The sequence below is a fragment of the Sorex araneus genome, chromosome 1, assembly GCF_027595985.1.
Source record: "Sorex araneus isolate mSorAra2 chromosome 1, mSorAra2.pri, whole genome shotgun sequence".
Classification (NCBI taxonomy): Eukaryota; Metazoa; Chordata; class Mammalia; order Eulipotyphla; family Soricidae; genus Sorex; species Sorex araneus.
Genome location: NC_073302.1, coordinates 67701547 through 67722852, shown reverse-complemented (window position 1 = coordinate 67722852; position 21306 = coordinate 67701547). Strand labels below are relative to the sequence as shown.

Here is a 21306-nt window from a genome sequence, read left to right as displayed (position 1 = left end):
TTTCCAGATTCTGGCTATTGTGAACAGTGCTGCAATGAACATATAGATGCAGATGTCACTTTTACTATACTTTTTTGCATCTCCAGGATATATTCCCAGGAGTGGTATTTCTGGGTCAAATGGGAGCTCAATTTCTAATTTTTTGAGAAGCATCCATACTGTTTTCCAAAAGGGCTAAACTAGTCGGCATTCCCACCAGCAGTGAAAGAGAGTCCCTTTCTCCCCATATCCACGCCAACACTGGTCACTTTTGTTCTTTTGGATGTGGGCCAGTCTCTGTGCTGTGAGATGGTATCTCATTGTTGTTTTGATCTGCATCTCCCTGATGATTAGTGATGAGGAGCATTTTTTCATGTGTCTTTTAGCCATTCGGATTTCTTCCTTGAGAAAGTTTCTGTTCATTTCATCGCCCCATTTTCTGATGGGGTTGGATGTTTTCTTCTTGTAGAGTTTAACCAGTGCCTTGTAAATCCTTGATATCAACCCCTTATCCAATGGGTATTGGGTGAATATCCTTTCCCATTCTGTAGACTGTCTTTGTATTCTGTATCTTTTGAGGTACAGATGCTTCTCATTTGTTTATCTCTGTTTCCACTTGCCTGGTCAGTGGCGAGTCCTCTTTGATGATACCTGTAGCTTCAATGTCATGGAGGGTTTTGCCGACTTTGTCTTCAATGTACCTTATGGATTCTGGTCTAATGTTGAGGTCTTTAATCCATTTTAATCTGACTTTTGTGCATGGTGTTAGGTATAAGTCTGAGCCCATTTTTTTGCATGTAGCTGTCCAGTGTTGCCAGCACCATTTGTTAAAGAGGCTTTTCTTGCTCCCCTTTACATTTCTTGCTCCCTTATCAAAGATTAAATGATCATATATTTGAGGTTGTGTGTAAGGATATTCTACCCTGTTCCACTGGTCTACTGCTCTGCCTTTGTTCCAGTACCATGCAGTTTTAAATTATTACCGCTTTGTAGTAAAGCTTGAGGTTGAGGAAGGTGATGCCTCCCATCTTCTTTTTCCCCAAAATTGCTTTAGCTATTCGTGGGGGTTTGTTGTTCCATATGAATTTTAGGAGTGTTTGGTCCACTTCCTTGAAGAATGTCATGTGTATCCATTTAAGGATCACATTGAATCTGTATAATGCTTTGGGAAGTATTGCCATTTTGACAATGTTAATTATCCCAATCCATGAACAGGTGATGTGTTTCCATTTCCTCGTGTCCTCTATTATTTTTTGAAGTAACGTTTTGTAATTTTCTCTATACAGGTCCTTCACCTCCATAGTTAAGTTGATTCCGAGGTACTTGATTTTCTGAGGCATGATTGTAAACGGGATTGCCTTTTTCATACCACTTTCTTCTCTCTCATTATTTGCATATAGGAAAGCCAAATTCATGGATTTTTTTAACTCTTAAAGAAAGAATAAAATAAATAAGACAACATGACCAATTCAACAACATGGATTGGCTAATCCAACCTCTAGGAACACTAATGCTGGTGAACTGGTGACAGGTACATCTACAGTTGACATTTTGCTGCTTACTGGGAATATCCATGGATCACTCCCCAGACTCCATAAAATTCAAACAGCCCCTGTGGCCATATAGCTTGAAGGGCTAGTATGCATGCTTTGCAAGTAGGAGGCCTGGGCCAGGTGTAGCCCCTGAGCACTGCTGGGGTATGACCCCAAAACAAAACAAATAGACAAAAAATTAAATAACCCCAAACATCTTACTTTTGCAATAGCATTCCTCATTGTCCTAGCCTCTTGCATATCTAGATTATTCTCTGAGTGGAGACTCTAGTACACAGTGGAAAAGGATGTGTTTCAGGACAGAATTAGCCTGAAATTTGAGCTGGAAAGATAGAAGAGCAGGTAGGGCACTTGTCTGGCATGCGGCAGACCCAGGTATGATCCCCTGCATCATACATGAGCACAGAACCAGGGGGAAGCCCTGAGCTCCATTGAGTGTCAATAAAAAAAAAGAAGGAAGAAGGAGGAAGGAGGAGGAAAAAGAAGAAGGAGGAGAAGGAAGGAGGAGGAAGAAGGAGGAAAAGGAGGAGGATAAGGAGGAAGAGGAGGAGGAGGAGCATATTCCCTACTTCTGGAACTTCATCTGATGCACACAGTGCTCCAAATTAGCTATAACTCATCCCTTAGATGTATAATGAGCACCAATGTCTCCCTTTTGATCATCTTCCCTGACTCCCAACCAGGTCAAATGTCCCCTTTTATATACTCTCAGGATACCATGCACCCTCCTTTGTATGGGTCACAACTTTCTATTTATTTTTTCCCACTTATTTCTATGGTTACTTAATGATTGTTTCCCCTATACACCGGATTATATAGTCTAATCCTCATATGATTTTTTTAAAACATAAATCAGGGTTTTAGGGTCTGGAGAAATAAAACAGGGGTGACGGTGCTTGCCTTGCATGTGACCAATTCCATTTTAACCCTGGCACCATAAGGTTCCCCTGAGCACCACAGGGAGGGAGCCCTGAACTCAGAGTCAGAGATAGTCTCCAAGTACCATAGGGTGTGGCCCAACTTCCTGCTCTCCCAAAAAAGAGCTGAATGTTATCAGAAGTGCTAACCTCATTTAAGTGTGTCTCAGCTCTGTGAGATGTCAGGAGACTGCACACCCTTTCATGAATCTTCTTCCACGTGGACTCAGAACTGGGAAGAAACCTGCACAAGAGATGAAACAAGGTGGGGATAATGCAGCTAAAACAATACTCAGACACATAACCAAATGGTGGCTATTATTAACAGAATGAAAAGAAAAAGCAGTGTGCCAAATAGCATGCAGTGTGCTTGAATATATTGATTAAATTGATGTGAAGGAAAAAAATAATAGACAATAAAAACAGCCAAAATGTAAAGAATAGTTTGTGTTTGAGTGTGGGGCTCTGGGTTTTGTCTGTTTTGTACTTTTACTGTGTACACCCAATGGTTCTCAAAGCAACACATCTTGCTGTTATTTAAAATTTTAAGTAGGGCAGAAATGATAGCTCAAGGCCTGTACCCAAGCTTTCTATGCAGAAGAGCCAGGTTCAATCAGTACCATTGGTCCCCTAGCAACCTCCCCCAAGAGCAAACCGAGCAAAGCTAGTAGCCATTCCAGAGAACTGCTGGTGTGACTCCCAAACCAAAATAAATAAAAGAGACCTTGGGCTGGAGAGATACTACAGTGGGTACGGTTTTTGCCTTGCTTGCAGTCAGTCCAGATTCGATCTCTGGCACCACATACAGTGTCCTGAGCACTATCAGGAGTAACTCCTGAGCACAGAGCTGGAAGTCACACAGTAACACCTGAGCACTGTCGAGTGTGGCCTATCCTCCACAAAAAAACCAAAACCAAAATTTAAAAATTCTTAATCTACCCTGAGTACCATCAGGTGTGAATTGATGTGGCCTCCCAGCACCACTAGGGGGACTCCTTTGTTGTCTCCCATCCCTGCTAGGCCCAAGGAGCACATTGCTGGGCTTGGGCATGGGCCAAACACCATGAGCCGTGGACAATGGGGAGTATAAGCAATGCTGGAAGTACACCCCTCATCACCACCAGAGAGGAATTTAATCCTGATTTTTTTAACAAGAATTGTATTTTATATTTCGTGTGTGTGTACTTCAGGTCACCCAAACCAAATTAAACCACAGGCCTTACACTGTCTTTCAGTGCCTTAAACACAAAATCATTTTCTCCCTTCCATAGATTTTCCTCCAACACTGCATTCTCTGCCTAGATGGGGGTGATGTAAAGCCCACAAAATCATGTTGTCTGACTCTGGTACATGATAGGACAGACATGATGCCCCTGTCTGGCTTCTTGTGGCCCATCTGCCTGTACTGTATTACCCACAAACATATAAATAAAATATCCAAATAGCCTTGGCAAAAGAAAAAAAAAGGTTCTTTACCCCTGGCCTGGAATGTTGCTACCTTAACCCATTCAAATTAACCCCTATTCATCCTTCAGAGCTCATGTCAATTGCTGATTTCTCAGAAAAGTCCTTCTTTCCCCTTCCATAAAGAAATTCAGTCTCTTTAGGGGAGAGACTCTCCAAACAATAATAGTGAATTTTGTTGAAATATTGTATGCAATCAAAGTGAAAGTAAAGTGAAATTTATTAGTTACACAGGCGGGGGGGGCTTAGGGTGGGGGGGCTAGGGGCGTGGGGGGGTTAGGGGTGTCAGGGGGTGGGGTGGAGCTATACTGGGATTCTTGGTGGTGGAATATGAGCACTGGTGAAGGGATGGGTATTCGAGCATTGTATAACTGAGATTTAAACCTGAAAACTTTGTAACTTTCCACATGGTGACTCAATAAAAAATTTAAAAAAAAAAAAAAGAAATTCAGTCTCCCCAGTACTTAAGAGTCCAAAATTGTCCCCAATTCACAGTCTTTCACCCAGTATGCATTTGGTGATTGTTAGGTTAGTGTCTGTCTCGATTCCAAGAATGAAACTGGAACTGAGACTCTAGCTGAGAGCTCATCCCAGAGTCTTGTAGGTTCTGAAAGCCACAGTAGCTGTTTAGCAAGTTCCTCCTAGGTGACTGAATTCACTGTCACTGTCATCCTGTTGCTCACTGATTTGCTGGAGCGGGCAACAGTAATGTCTCCACTGTGAGACTTGTTACTATTTCTGGCATATCTAATACACCATGGGTAGCTTGCCAGGCTCTGCGGTGTGGGCGAGATATTCTCGGTAGCTTGCCATGTTCTCTGAGAGGAGTGGAGTAATCGAACTTGGATCGGCCCCATGAAAGGCAAACGCCCTACCTGCTCTGATATCGCTCCAGCTCATAAAAAGTACAGACATTATTTCCTAAAAAAAAAAAAAAAAAGCCTAGAGAATTTGAATAATTTAGAGGAAAGTGTTCTCTTTGATAACTGTACAACAAACACAGGAATTGACAGGAACATCTGGGAGTCAATCCAGTTGTAGAAATCAACACAATAATGAGCCCCTACGCTGCCACCACAGCTTGGTTCTGGGCTGACTTCCAGGTCACCCATCCCAGTTGTCTCTGGAACAAGCACTTCCTACTGGTTTCCAGGGAAACAAGACCAAGAGTATAGCTGAATCTATACAAATGTATTACCAGCCCTGGAAAACAACTTACAGCAAAAAAAAGGACCACCTAAAAGCATTACGGTGTTTAAGAAACTACCAGACTGGCCACTTCTCTAGCATTTTCAAGAGGGCACTGTAAAAATACTTTTAAACTAGCAAGATAGCATTTTAAAAGAGCCACCAACCTGGATACTAAATGCTTTTTCGTAGGTCTTAAGCACAATTCCTACATGTGTTGGCATTATTATGATATACAAGTATTACTACATTTGAAAGTCTGTGAGAAGGATGAATCCACAAGCACTGCTCTGAGCCTTTATTATGGCCTTCCCTTCATGCAGTTGGAAGACTGAGGACATTAAGAATAAGGAAAAATATCTGCCACGAGTCAGTTGGTGGAGATTGGGATCAGGCTAGAGAGTGTTCCTCCTTCCCTTGAGATTCCCAGTTTTCAATCTTGATAGTTAAAAGGGTTTTCCACTTCCTTTATTAAAACTTTGGGCTTCTTCTCACTCTCAAATCTATCCCCCACCTCTCCTTCCAAGATTTGCCCTTACTAAGTTCAGCATTAAACTAGAAGCAAAGTTTTTCTCTTGAGCCTCTGACACCCAGGCATGAGGAGACCGGGTTCTGATAATTCTGGTATGAAAACAGTGAGCAAGAGAAGCAAACTGCTGGGAACACTCGTGTTCCTGTGGCCATTCTAGATCTCAGTGAAGTCACAAGGAATAAACACATCCATCCACCCACCCCAAATATGAAGACATATCCTTTATCCAAAACAGATGTCTTGGGTCAGGAGGTAGCTCAAAGGGCTACTGTGCATCTTTATATGCTGACGGTTGAGATTCAATCACTGGTACTATATGGTCCTTGAACAAGGTACTGGGAGTAGCCCCGGAACATTGCCACGTATGGTCCAGAAACAAAACAAACAAAAACCAAACCAGCTATCTTAAAATACTACCTTTTAGTGTCACTTCTCCAATTGACCTGACAACTGACCTGGTCTGCTATGTTTCCCAGAATGCAGGATTTTCAGTATTGAAACAAGATCCCTCCAGATCCTGAGCAAACCAAATGACCTTTCTGTAAGCATGTTGTTCTTTGTTGCCAGTGATTACAGGCTTATTTACAAATCAATTGTCCAATTAGGTGCAGTTTAAAATGCCTAGGCAAGGGCTTGAGCGATAGCACAGCGGGTAGGGCGTTTACCTTGCACATGGCCAACCCGGGTTCGACTCCCAGCATCCCATATGGTCCCCCAAGCGTCGCCAGGAGTAATTCCTGAGTGCATGAGCCAGAAGTAACCCCTGTGACTCAAAACGCAACAACAACAACAAAAAAATTAAAATGCCTAGGCATATATAATTTTCTGATTCATCAGAGAGAGAGATGACAAAACTCTGGGTCTGTAGCCAGAATCACCATGCAGTAGTCAACTGTGCAAATTCTTATACCTAAACTTGCTAAACTTCTCTGCTGGCTTCCAAAAAAGCCCAGACTCTTTAGCTTGGTTCCCATAATCCCCACTATACGAGCCTTAAGCCTTAGATGCCCTATTCTCCAGAACCGGTCTAAATGCTAGAGGCTGACAGAGCTAAAAGTTGCTTCATACCTTCAGTGTCTTCACCTTTCCACTTTCACCTCCATTATTCTATCACAATGCCTGACAGGACTCACTGTTATGATGACAGCCCTCCCATTAGCACCCACATGAAAGTACAACCTCCACCCTGAAACACCACAGAAATGCCTTCTTCTACTCCATTAGTGTTTGGTTTGTAGTAGTCTCAAGGTTCTGCCTTACGGAAGGCTCTATTGTATATATATGTTTTTTATTTTAATTTATTTTTGGTTTTGGGGACACACTCAGCAGTGCTCAGGACTCACTCCTGGTAGGGCTTAGGGAACCATATGCAATGCTGGGTATCGAACCTAGGTAGAATGCATGAAAGGCAAATTCCCTACCACTGTAATATCTCTCCAACCCTTATATGCATCTTTAAATCATCTGCAAGATTGCAAGTTTTCAAAAGTCAGAAGAAATGTCTTAAACATTAGCATTTTCATTCCAGGCTGAGCAAATGATCCATCTCATTTTCCTTCTGAGGCTCTGTTTTAACCACAGAGATATATACGTACATTGCATTACACATATCTAGGTCCACCCCCAGAAATTTGATTGAATAGATATGGGAAAATTCTTTAATGAGCCAAAGTTGAGAATCCCACCTTATTGCATAGATAGTGGCAAAAAAAGAGAAATGGGTTGAATGAATGCAGAGACTAATATTTACTTAATGAAAAATGAATCTCCCAGACCTACATCCCAATATAATTAACCTCCTACTGATCGGAGTTTCCCCTACATTTGGATTATACTTCTGTTCAATACATATCACAATCTATCTTCTCTTTAATAGGGGTACATCTGTTCCCCTGTCTAATATGTGAACCCCTGGAAAGCAGGAATGTGACATGATTGTGTACATTCCATGTAAGAGGTACTGCATAAATTCATATTTAATTCAATCCTTTAAAAAAGCATGCTGTGCTCACCGCCAGGAGTAATTCCTGAGTGCAGAGCCAGGAGTGGCCCCTGTGCATCGCCAGGTGTGACTCAAAAAGAAAAAAAAACAAAACAATAGCACAGCGGGGAGGGCGTTTGCCTTGCACGCGGCCGACCCAGGTTCGATTCCCAGCATCCCATGTGGTCCCCTGAGCACCGCCAGGAGTAATTCCCCAGTGCAGAGCCAGGAGTGGCCCCTGTGCATCGCCAGGTGTGACTCAAAAATCAAAAATAAATAAATAAAAAAGCATGCTGTGCTGATTATAAAGAAAACTTTAAGGGCTGTACAAAAGAAAACAAAGTGCATGAACAAAAGCCATTAGCTTTCTCCAGTTTATCAAGGAGAAGCATTCTGTGGCCTCTAAGAAGATGGATCTTTGGCCATTACAGATAGGACAGTGATACCTAAATGGCCAGCTATTTGTGTGAGATCTCAAAGCACCTAGAAATTGATGAGTATGAACATTCAGCTCTCCAAACAATCACCAGTTGTAAGTTCTTATCTTTCTCCATTTATAAACAATTCTCAGTAAGTCTTTACATCTGAGCTAAGTCCCCTGGCTTTCCAACCTACTGAGTTCCAGGTGGCAGGAAAAGCACTAGCTGGAAGGGAATGGAGACCAAACACAGAACAGCGTGTGAATAATCTCTAGCCAACTGACTGTGGGTGCTGAGGAAGATTTGGTTAACATGCTGATGCCAGATCAAGTACCAGAAGCTCATACTTGCATATGGTTTAATAAATTGCAATGCCAGAGTTAAATCAATCTATATGTATTCTCTTCCAATGAAGTAACTAATCAAGACTCACCATTCTTTACTAGATTTTATTAAAGTATTCGAAAGGTATTCTGTCATTTCTGAATAACACTTGTCATTGCAAATTGCCACAAAGACAAATGCAGTGCCACTTTCTTAATCTAACTCAATTTTAGCATAATTCCTATTAAAGTATCAGGGGTACTTTGGTTTCTGGAACATAGTTACTATGAGTCCTTTAATGAGCAATCATGTCATTTGCTATGGGGATTTCTCTTATTCTCATCAGGAATAATGCACAGGAAGTCACACTGACATAATCTTTGAAACAGCTGTCATTAAAATAGCTTCAGTATCATTCAGAGAGATAGTACAGGGATTAAGACACTCACCTTGCATGCCATAGATCCTTGGTTCAGTTCCTGGCACTACTGATGGTCCTGTGACCATCGTGGAGTGATCCCTGAGCACAGAGTCAGGAGTGAGCCCTGAGTACAGCTGGGTGTGACTCAAATGCCCTCTCCCAAAATACACAAACAAACAAACAAAATAAAAAACAATCTTCAGTGCCACTTCCCTATAGTTAACCCTGTTCTTGTTCATTGGGACAGAGAAGTTCCCAAATATCAAAAATGCCAGTATTAAACTCAGGACAACACTGGGCAATGGATAGTCATCAACTTACTTGAGAACAGTTTGGGAAGTAAATTCCCCTGCTCTCAATCTCTGATCTGTCCTCTAAACACATGGGATAATGTTTTGTTTTTATATATGAAAGTAATAAAAACCATGTCTAGAAAACATACTAACAATTAATAAAATGTGTCTTAGGGTGGCAAGACTATAAATGAGTTTTGTTGTTGTTGTTGTTATTGTTGTTTTTGGTTTTCAGGTTTTTTTTTTTCTTTTTGGCTCACACCCGGCAGTGCTCAAGGTTTGCTCCTGGCTCTGTACTCAGGAATTACTCCTGGTGGTGTTCACAGGACCATATGGGATGCTGGGGATCAAACTCGAGTCAGCCGCGTGCAAGGCAAACACCCTACCTGAACTATAGCTCCAGCCCCTATGGGTGAGTTTTTAAACTCCTTTGGCATTTTAACTCCCAAACTCCTATGATGTGCACCTTTATGTTTGGGTGATTACAGCTTGACATTTTAAATTTATGATTAAAAAATGGGTATATAGTCTATGCCAAGATAATTATCTGTCCCATGTTGTTGCTGATTTGTTTTTGGATTTGGTGCCAGACCCAGCTGTCCTCAGGGGTGATTCCTGTTTCTGTGCTCAGGGATCATTCCTGGTGGGGCTCAAAGAAATGTGGTTTCAGGGATTGACTCCAGGTTAGCAGCATGCAAGGTTTTAAGTATCCTACCTGCTGTACATCGCTTCAACCCCAATTCAATCTTTGTTTCTGTTATTGTTGTCGTGGGATCATCCTGACTGTGCTCAGGAATCCCTGAGTTCAACTCTGGGTCCCATGATGCTTGGGGGGACCATACCTGGTGCTGGGAATTGGACATACGCAAGGCAACCACCTTACCCTCCGTACTATCTCTCCAGCCTATCTGTCCCACTGTGATCCGCTTTCCAGAGGCAAAGACAAAAGACTTACTTTCACACAATGATCAAACACTATCTCACGGTGATCCAATAAATTTTTTTTTAAAAAAAGACTCTTATTTTGGGAGAGATTTCAAAGGAAAAAAAATTTTTATATCACAGTGCCATCAAAGAAGCAAAACGATAAAGAAACCACCCAACGTAATCCCTGTCAGACCACATTCACATTTAGACAAAGACAGGGCTGCTCGTCACTGACCTTTCTCGAAGGGATTGATCCAGAAGAGGGCTGGGAGACTTGGAATGCTGGGATGCAGCAAATGAAGTTTCCCGGTAGAAATCAGCATCCCCTTGGTCATTGTAACTGGGCATGAGTTTTCCAAACTTACTTGATTCTAAAGGTGATGGTGAGTCACTCCTTAAAATAATCCGTTCATCGGGCTCTTTGATAACCTGAGTGATATGGATCATTGTTCTTTAGTTGTAGTCTTGTTTTTGTTTGCGTAAATGAAAGCTTGGGTGGTGAGAGTGGTTTGCATGGGACATGCAAGAAAACTGGGGAGTAAGACGATAGAAAACCAGCCCTGAGGTCCTCCTTCAATGAGAGAGTTTAGAAGTCTTTGACAAAATCAAGGAAAGATAAGGAAATTCCTGTTCATTTGGCATCTATTAGCAAGCCAAAAATAAACTCAAGCTCTAAAGTCTCATCTGATGAAATTGGGAATTTGGATATTTGAGAAAAATATTACTTTAAACAAAATATTTAAGTACTATATGGTGATAGTATACAACATTTTTTGTATATGTCATTTCTCATATTGTAATACAGAAGTTTGCCTCCACTTTGAGGGGCCAATCAAGTTTGAAGACTGAGTCACTTATGACCTCAATGTATAAAGAGATTCTGTTAGAGAACAAGCCATGACAGTACCTACTTATGATGTGGAGACTGAGCCTCTGTGTACCCTCATTGGTCACTCTTCCAATGAAGGAGAACAAATTAACTGAAATATACTGTTGAGTCTAGCCACCTAGAAAATTCTAGTTAAACTATAGCAATTAAGCTGCACTAGCTAGAAACTTTCCAACATTCATTGGAAAAGTAACTGACAGAAGATAGCTGAAAGTAATACACGGTACAAATATTACTTCTAAAATTACCTTTACTTTTGCTGTGAGGTCGTCAAGAGAAGAAGCTAGAAAAAAAGAGGAACAAGTGTTTCAGTGACTCATTATTACCAGTTACCCAAACTGCTGCTACATCTATTCCACAGCAGACAGAAATATTACACAATGAATGAGCTACTAGAGAACTTAAAATGCTCTCTTAAAAATTATACTATCATGTTAATTTCCTTGTCTGTGAGTTTTTCTGTCCTCTTGAGGTAAAACATTGGTTTATATTATCAATGACAACACAAATGGGCATGGTGATAGTAAGACACAGTGTAAGTGAAGCAATATATTTAGTAACTCTTATGCAGCTTAGAAAACTTACTTGCCCAGGTATCCAAGGTCTTTAAAAAAAGTCATATAACTCTAATATAAATTAGAATTCACTCTCTTCTATCATTTTCTCTATATATCTGGCTTATGTGAAACCATATTTATGCAGGAACTCATAAATATCCTCATTCAAGGTAGACACAAATGTTCAAATGAGATAATGATTACATAAGACAAATACTTCAATACATTGGAGAAATGTGACAGGAAGTATGGGAGTCATTAAGATTACACTAAATAGTTAAATAAGTAGACCTAGTGTCAGAAAATGGTAAGAATGACTAGGATGAGAAGTAATAAATACACATAGACAAAAATAGAACTAAAACTGAAATGGATCTCTCCAAGTTGAGGGGGGAAAGTGCTTATGACATGAGCATCTGCCAGGCTACACAATGGCCGAAAGGACTTTCCCCGTGTGACAGGGACTTGGGAGTGACAAGGAGCTATTGCTAGACTCCTCACTCCCCTCTACCACTGGCAGTAAGAAGATGCTAAAAGGGATTTTTAAGGCATGGTAATATTCATATCCTCTGGGCAGGCCTTTATATATGTGTCTATCTTGTACTAAAGTTCTCTCCCCATGCCCAGCTGCACCAAGAAATGTGGCAAGCTAATGTCCTTCCCAGCCACCATCCTGTCTGTGTCCTACCTAGCAGCCCCTGTGCTATTGGTTTTGAGCACTCCCTTTCACAGAGAGATGGGTTTTTTCCCCTTGCTTTACAAAGTGCAGTCCATGGACCAGTAGCATTGATATCAACTGGAAGCTTGTTAGAAAAGAATCACAGGCCCCACCCTGTCCTCCTGAATCAGAATCTGCATAGTCACATGCATATCCAAGATGAGAAGCACTGCTTTTTTCTACCTTAGACCTGGATGAATGAGCTGACAGGTGATCTAAGCAAAGGTCTGGGTTGGAAGCTACAGGGATTCCAAGGATTTGTCTGAACATCTTCTCTAACTGTAGTTATGTCAAAAACTTGGTGTGTGACCTTAGCACACTCTGTAACCTCTCAGGAACCTTCGTTCTCCACCTGCCAGGATGAAGAAAAGACAAAGGCCAAGACCAATGTGATGTCTGAGTCTCACTGCAACTGAGCCCAGTATAAAGCCCAACCTGTCCTCCCTATGGGAGAGCACTTGCTGAATTTCTCGCCTGACTGCTAGAGGAAGACAGTGCTTCTCTTAGAGGCTACATGAGTGATTTTTGATCTAAAAGACTTAAATTAAATGTTAGAGGTGATGAAGCACTTTCTGCTTCAAATTGAGTATCTTCCCTTGGTTGGCTGCTGTCAGACAGTCACTGCAGTCCAACAACACCAGCTTGAATTATCATGAGACTGAATGGGCCCTTGAAAGTATAAATTTTAAGACTAAGATAGGGACCTCTCTATTCGGGGATGCTGCAGGTCCACTCCAGGAAGCATTAAGATAACGGACATCACTATCTATGTCTAACATAAGAATTCTTAAGGGACTAGCACATGCTTTGCATGCAGGTAATCCAAATTTGATCCTCAGCATCACATGATCCTCTGAGCAATGCGTGGACCCCTAAACACCACCTAGTGCGATCCCCCAATATGGAATTTAGAGTAGCACTATCAAGTGTGACCCCCCCAAAAAAAACCTCCAAAATTTAAAAGTTCAGAAATGTATGTATTTCATTGCAATGACCTTCAGTATTGCCATGGTCCATGCAGTGTGTGTTTGGTTTATTGGAATTTTCAAATATCTGTTTTAATTTCTAATACACCAGCTATAAATAGGCATCATCCACATATAAGTTCTTGGGGATCCTCAAATATTGAAGACTGCAAAAGGGTCCTTCCTGACTTTGAGATCCCCCAGTTTAAACAAACTATCTAAGCAATTTAGATAATTTCTTCAACAACTCACAGACATGAGATCTTTTAAGGAAAATATTAGGTCTTTTTGTTTTAACATGCTCTGCTCTTTACCAGCTACAGAAATGGTGAGCTCTTCTTGTCACTAACAATAGCACCTTTGTGAGGAATTTATACCAAGATAAGCTGCTACTTCTTGTGGCAACGAGACCAAACTTGGTTATCACACCACTCAGAGCAATCTCCTTTGGCAGCTATAGGAACTGACTCTCCAAGGGCAAAGTATTTATCTAATCTGACTATGGGGACTCTTTCCTGAAGACTCCATGACTTGAGAATAGTAAAGAATTAAGCATCAAGTTGCCAAAATATCCTATGATTCCTCAGAATAAAGATTTATTCCCATGGGGAATATATAAGCACATCAAGAAACAAGTACCTCTTCTCACTGGAAATGGTAAGTTTGAAGAGCCAGGCTTCATTCTAGACTTTTGGGAGTGGTGCTCTGAAGTACTCTCACCAAATGGCTTTGTACTGTCCACCTGCAAGAGAGAAAAATAAAGAACTTGAATCCACCTTAGCTTATATCATTCTCTTAGTACCCACCATGCCTTTCTCCAAACTTAATCCTGGATCATGTGGGGAAAAATTATTGGGAACAAACTAAATCCAGTCACCTTGTACATTAAATATATTTTAAATGTCATATCCAGACTATATCAAAATGCTTAAAACTATGGTCAGGATGTAGGAACTGTACACAACGTCATCATAGTACAACAAATCTTATACATAGCTGATGGGAATGTAAATTAGTTCAAAGTTTCCATGGAAAATACTGTAGATATTGGGAAACTCCAACAACAATAGTGAGTTTTGTATTGAAATATGGAATGTAATCAAGGTAAAGAGAAAGTGAAGTGAAATTTATCAGCTACGCAGGCGGGGGTTGGGGGGTGGAGGGCTGGGAGGTATACTGGGGTTTTTGGTGGTGGAATATGGGCACTGGTGAAGGGACGGGTGTTCGAGCATTGTATAACTGAGACATAAGCCTGAGAACTTTGTAACTTTCCACATGGTGATTCAATAAAATAAATAATTTTAAACAATAATGAAAATAGAAACAAATTCTACCCCTAGGTATCTATGCAAAAATTACTTAAAAACAAAAGGTGAAAAACAAAACAACTATTTCAAAAAGATATGTCCATACCTATGTTCACTGCAGCCCTAATTGTGATAGCATCATCTGGAAACAACCCAAGTATTTATAAACAGATGAGTGGTTAAAAATAATGTTATGTTTCACAATGGAGTACTATTCAGCCATCAGAAAAGATGACAGATTGCCATTTGCAAACAACATGGATGGAATTGGAGTGGGTAATGCTAAGTGAATAAGTCAAAAGGTGGAAAATATATATCAAATGATTTAACACATATGGAATATCAAGAAGCAAAACAAGGGAATAGGAAAAAATCTATGAATTCAAACCACAAAACTAAGATTATCATAAAGGAAGGAAGTATGAAAAAATGATGAGTGGCTAATGGACTGTGGTGGGAGAATAATGGTATTTTGATGGTGGTTTAGGTGAAGTAACATTTTGAAGAGACAGAAAATTGTATCCCTAAAATTTACATAATTATGTAAACCAAAAATGCCTTAGTAAAACTAAAAAATTAGACAAATAAATGTTATACTTAGCACTGTAGCACTGTCATCCCATAGTTCATCGATTTTGCTCAAGCGGGCACCAGTAACATCTCCATTGTGAGACTTGTTACTGTTTTTGGCATGTTGAATACAGAATATTAAATATTAAACAGAATATTAAATGAATTTTATTCTCTAAGAAATTGACCAGTGTTTTAGGTTATTTATCCCATAATGGCATAGACTATATTTATTTTATTATTTTTTATTATTTTTTTAAATTTTTAAATGAATCACCATGAGGTACAGTTGCAGACTTACAAACTTTTGTGCTTACGTTTCAGTCATGCAATGATCGAATACCCATCCCCCCACCAGTGCCCATTCTCCACCACCAATGATCCCAGTCCTCCCACCACCCCCATCCTATCCCCCTATCCCACTCCGCCTCTGTGGCAGGGCATTCCCTTTGTCTCTCTCTCTCTCTCTCTCTCTCTCTCTCTCTCTCTCTCTCTCTCTCTCTCTCTCTTCTCCCTCCCTCTCTCTTTCTTTCTCTCTCTCTCTCTCTCCCCCCACTCTCTCTCCCTCCCTCCCTCCCTCCCTCCCCTTTGGGTGTTGTGGTTTGCATTATAGGTATTGAGTGCCATCATGTTCGGCCTATAGTCTACTTTCAGTTTGCATCTCCTATCCGGAGTGGGCCCTCCAAGCATCCTTTACTTGGTGTTCCCTTCTCTATCTGAGTTGCCTTTTCCCCCAGCATGTGAGGCCAGCTTCCAAGCTGTGAAGCAATCCTCCTCGTACACATCTGTACTATTCCTCGGTGTAAGTCTTATATTCTGTTACTTTACATTCCACAAATTAGTGCAATATTTCTATGACCTAGACTATATATTTAAATTTTATACTAAATGGAATAAATCAGTGTTCAATAAATTCAAATCAATTTTTTATGAAGTCATCTTTAGAGACTGTCATTCTGTTGTCATTGTTTTTATTTTTGTTTTGGTGTCACACCCAGAGATACTCAGGCAACCAACCCCAACTCTGTGCTGAGGATCCACTCTTGGTGGTGTTCAGGGAAGCATCCTATGTCAGGGATTAAACTGAGGACACACTCAGACAAATTATGAGGTCAGACTTTTTGGAATCTCTCCAGCCCTGGATGCCATATTTTTGCTAAATACTTTTATTCACCCTTTCCTTCCAGAGAGCTAATCTAAGATAACTTAAAGACTCTGACTATGGCATATCATTACTTCTTCCTACAGATACTATTTTACCCTGCTTTAAATTTTGATCACCGAGCAACAACCTCATTAAGAAAATCCAAGCAGGGAATGGAGAGATAGCACAGTGGGTAGGGTGTTTGCCTTGCACATAGCCAACCCAGGTTCGATTCCCAGCATTCCATATAGTCCAAAAAGCAAAGAAGAAAGAAAGGAAGGAAGGAAGGAAGGAAGGAAGGAAGGAAGGAAGGAAGGAAGGAAGGAAGGAAGGAAGGAAGGAAAAAAGGAAAAAAGGAAGGAAGGAAGGAAGGAAGGAAGGAAGGAAGGAAGGAAGGAAGGAAGGAAGGAAGGAAGGAAGGAAGGAAGGAAGGAAGGAAGGAAGGAAGGAAGGAAGGAAGGAAGGAAGGAAGGAAGGAAGGAAATCCAAGCAATTGGTGAAATGTTAGTTTCAAATCAGGAGGGCATATGCCAGCCGTGTTGTGCATGTTACCCTTCAATTCACGGATTCTTCCCAACTGTGGTGTGCTATCATATGCAGACATTATTCTTTATTAAAAACTTTCAAAAATTAAACATAGTAATGACTGACATTTATTGATAAAACCTTTATATGTGATATTTTTGTAAGCATTTCCTAACAATGATTCTAGAAAATGAACCCAATTTAATGAGTTAACACTCTATATAAATTCCCTATTTATTATTACTCATTTGCTTTATGCTCCATCTACCCATATTACACCCTCACCATTCCACGAACCCTAAAAAAATAACTTTAGGCTCACGTGTCTAACTACAAATGGAGGTTTGCTTTCTTTTGGGCCTTTGAAATGAGGTGGCCGGTCCTGGAAGAAACGCCTGGTAGAAAATGGAGAGGGTGTCCGAGACTGCGTATAGTCCAGCAGTGTGTCAAGGTTACTATTTCGCTTTGTCTTCTTTTTACTTAAGGGAAACTTTGGTCCATATGATGATAAAGGTATTTGTGATTTATATCTTTGCTCCTGGAATCAACAAAGAAATAATTTTAGTTTAAAATTCTGAGATGGAAATTTGATCAGAATATGACTAGATGAATAATTAATTACAGTCGACAGAATATAAAGATTTACAAAACTTAAATTAAGGGAGGAAATTTCTCTAATTTTTCTTCAGTTCATCTTAATACCAATATTATTATAACTCGCTGATATAATTTCAATTAAAAGCAGATTTATTTGTATTAGGAGAAAGTTGGAAAGGAGTGCAAAATAATAGTCATAGTAGAATATTCCCAATCTTTTGAAACAATATATGTGAAGATGTATACTCAAAAATTCAATCAATTTCATATCTAGATAAAAAGATTTTCATTTTTATTTTATCTTTATTTGCTTATTTGCATTTTCTAATTTTTTGAAAAGAGATAATATTTTTCTTTTTTTTTAATTTTTATTAGTGAATCACCATGAGGTACAGTTACAAACTTATGAACTTTCGTATTTGCATTTTGTTTACATCCCTCCACCAGTGCCCATTCTCCTCCACCAATGTTCCCAGTATCCCTCCCACCATCCCACCCCATCCTACCCCATCCCCCTCACCCTACCCCACCTCTGTGGCAGGGCATTCCCTTTTGTTCTCTCTCCCCTTTTGGGTGTTGTGGTTTGAAATAGAGGCAATGAGTGGCCATCATGTTTGGTCTATAGTCTACTTTCAGCGCGCATCTCCTATCCCATGCGGGTCCTCAAACCACACTTTACTTGATGTTCCATTCTCTGTCAGAGCTGTCCCTTCCTCCAGCATGTGAGGCCAGCTTCCAAGCCTTGGAGCAAACCTCCTGGTACTTATCTCTACTATTCTTGGGTGTTAGTCTCCTATTCTGTTATTTTATATTCCACAGATGAGTGCAATCTTTCTATGTCTGTCTCTCTCCTTCTGATTCATTTCACTTAGCGTGATACTTTCTATGTTGATCCACTTATTTTTTTCATAAGAAAAAAACAAGTCAGGACATGGTTCAGTGGTAAACATGTGGTATATGTCTGAGGTCATGGGTTAGATCCCTGGTACCTTTTTTTTTTAAAGGAAAAGTAACACTGATTATAAAAGTTTACATGTTGGAACATTGTATGAATGAAATCTTATCTGAACAATTTTTAACTGTATCTCATGGTGACTGAATTTAAAAAAGGAAAAGTAATAAAAACTGTTATTTTTATATTAAAATGGTGAAATAAAAGAAAAAGATACGACTAAAAATAATCATACTCAAATATCAAACCAATTAAATAAGATGGTGGGTAAATAATATATTAAAAAGCAGCCAATGCTTCCCTTAAAACAAATAACTTTATTATTACAAGTGATATCATGCAAAATTTTCTCTTTTAGAATTATTAATAATAATGTTAGGGTTGACATATTTGTACAGATTGATGATCCTTCTCATTTACTATTTACTTATTATAGCCCTCATTTCCAAAATATTATCTATAACCCCAGGTAAGATTTAGAACAGCAAGCAATGTATTTGAAGAAAATTTACAAATTACACCCATTTGTTCTCCATAATCTAGAAAGATTACAAAATTATGGACAATCAGTAAAACAAAACAATCAGGGCAAACGTAAAATCAGGACTGAACAAGAGAATAAAATCAAGGAAAAGCTAATGGATGCAAATAAAAAAATGGCCCACAAATACAACTCTAAAAGGCTATAAATATAATACAGCAGGTAGGGCATTTGCCTTGCACTCTGACAACCTGAGTTCTATCCCTGGCACTCCAGTAGGTCCCCAGAGACCAGCCAGGGCCCTTAACCAGTTATGCCCATCCCCTTCCCCCCAAAATACAAGTCTTGAGTTTTAGCCTCAGCAAAGGAAAGAAGCAAACACGTGTCCATAAAGTCAAGAGTAAAAGCCAGAGAACCACAACAAGAAGTTAACATGTTTATATGTTGAACCTATGATCCTAACTTCTGGATCATTCTATTCCATGAACTCTACCATGACGGACAAACGCACACCACTGTGATCAACTGAACAACTAGTTTGGATACAGATTCAAACCAAGTGTTGAGTCTCTAGGTTTCTATTGACCCAGTTGTATCTAAACTTGGTGAAGCAGGGCCAGATAGCACAGTGGGTATGGTTTTTGCCTTGTACAAGGCCAAGACCAATTTTGATCCCCAGGCATACCATATGGTCCCCCAAACCTGTCAGGAGTGCTACCTGAGTACAGAGCTAGGAGTAAGCCCTGAGAACCACGGGGTGTGGCACAAACAAACAAACAACAATATTAAAAACACTTGATAAAACAAGTTTTAGATAAAGTTGTTTAATTTTGTGGAAATAAGTTGATAATTTTATCACTGGATTTTTTGTCATACTTACAAAAAATCTGTTTCTGTCCAAAAACACACATCCTCTGATGGCTGTCCTTGTACAAAATTCTAATTTGGGAGCAATACCCTAAAAAACAAAACAGCATAAAAGAAGGAAATAAAATTACTAGAAATAGATTCTTTGTAGATTTCATGCTAACTTTAATCAAGAACCTAATTGCTCTTTCTGTGGTTGGTATCATCCAATACATTATACTAAAAAGTATATATAATAAATATATATTCAATGGAATTGAATAGTATTCATCCTTTTAAAATATAAAAATCTTGCATATGTGATTATACAGAAGACCCTGGAGGACATTATGCTAAGTAAAATAAGTCAGTCACAAAAAGACAAACATTGCATGATCTCATTGAAATGTATTCTCTACATAGCCATGCCACCGAACTCTGCACCAGGCTGTTTCACTCAGGTAAAGTGCTTGCCTTGCTTGCAGCTGAACTTGATTTGATGCCTGGCACCCTTTATTGTCTCCCAAGCCTTCCAAGAATAAGTCCTAAGAATAGCTGGTTATGCCCCCCCCAATAAAACAAAAATATTGGGGCACACAATGAATTTGATCATATGGAAGAATCAACAAAGATTCTTCTTCCCTACCCATTTGTTTTTGAATGATTATATTTCTTATCAATAAATTTATCTGGCGGGGGTCATACAGGAGCAGAGGGATAAGGCAGAACAGTGGAATCTGGAGGCTGGGTCCCTTTGTGGTTTAAGTTGCCTATCATGCCACCTTCCTAGTTGCTCCTGCCAAACTATTCTCTCCTTAAATCTTTTGTCTTCAGGAACAGATTGTTTTCACTGCAGTAATGGATACTGCAGGTATCTAGCCCTGCACAAGTAGGGACCTTTGAAGCCTTCTCTGTAGCTGGTATTTTTTTTTAATCCCTAGAGTTTTATCTAATGTTTATTCAGGACTTTTGTAATCTAGCAGTCCTAACTTTACTTCCTAAATTTTAGGAACAGCGTTAGAAAGTTAAAACTGAAGATGCTGTAATGTTGACACTAGGGAACGCCTCATCCATATGACCAACCCTGAGGATTCTCTTAGAAATAATGCTGCTTTTCATCACTTTGGCATCTCCATCCTTCGATGCTCATCTCCCAGTCCATCTCAAAGTCCCTGACTATTCCTTACCTTTCTCACCCCTGTACTATCCTATATCATGCTCTGTTAAGAATTATTGCTATCTCTCCCCAACTCAGCATTACATTTGAGTTTCAAGTTTTATTACTGCAATACAATAATAAGGCCAATACAATAATAAATCTTTATGCTGACTCTTCTCAAAAAATGTATCTAATTATTAAATTGACTCAATTTTTTGCTGCATGTATAACTGTTAAGTGCTGACTCAGATAGCTTGGATCTAATCCCAGTTTTGTCATTCAATAACTGTGTCACTTTGGTAAATTATGTAATTCCTATGTACCTCAGAGCAGCGTTTCTTAATCAGGGGTCAGATGGCCTTCCTGTGGGTTCCCAGGATATTTCAAAGGAACACAAGTAAAAATACGGTAAACGAGGGGCCACAGCATAAGATTAAAGGGGTACAGCATAAGACTAAGCATAAGACAGTCACAGAAAGGAAACAAAGTTGGAGGGCCAAAGATATAGTACAGTGGGTAGAACACTGTGGCCAACCCAGGTTTGATCCCATATGATCTCTCCAGCACTGCCAGGAATAATTCCTGAGAACAGAGCCAG

General features: G+C 39.8%; 1 protein-coding gene across 6 annotated transcripts in view; it reads right to left on the bottom strand.

Moving 5' to 3' along the window:
* The window catches only part of SPATA6L (spermatogenesis associated 6 like), a 53577-nt gene that overhangs the window by 6406 nt on the left and 25865 nt on the right, over positions 1–21306 (bottom strand). For 5 of the 6 annotated variants that reach the window (XM_055121739.1, XM_055121851.1, XM_055121787.1 and 2 more), the window contains 6 exons: positions 19584–19661; positions 16996–17211; positions 13767–13869; positions 11136–11170; positions 10234–10427; positions 2600–2693 (listed from right to left, as the gene is read on the bottom strand). In XM_055121739.1, the coding sequence (XP_054977714.1) occupies positions 2600–2693; positions 10234–10427; positions 11136–11170; positions 13767–13869; positions 16996–17211; positions 19584–19661 (720 nt within the window). The remainder of the gene's footprint in view (positions 1–2599; positions 2694–10233; positions 10428–11135; positions 11171–13766; positions 13870–16995; positions 17212–19583; positions 19662–21306) is intronic. The other variant, XM_055121915.1, reaches the window with a different exon arrangement.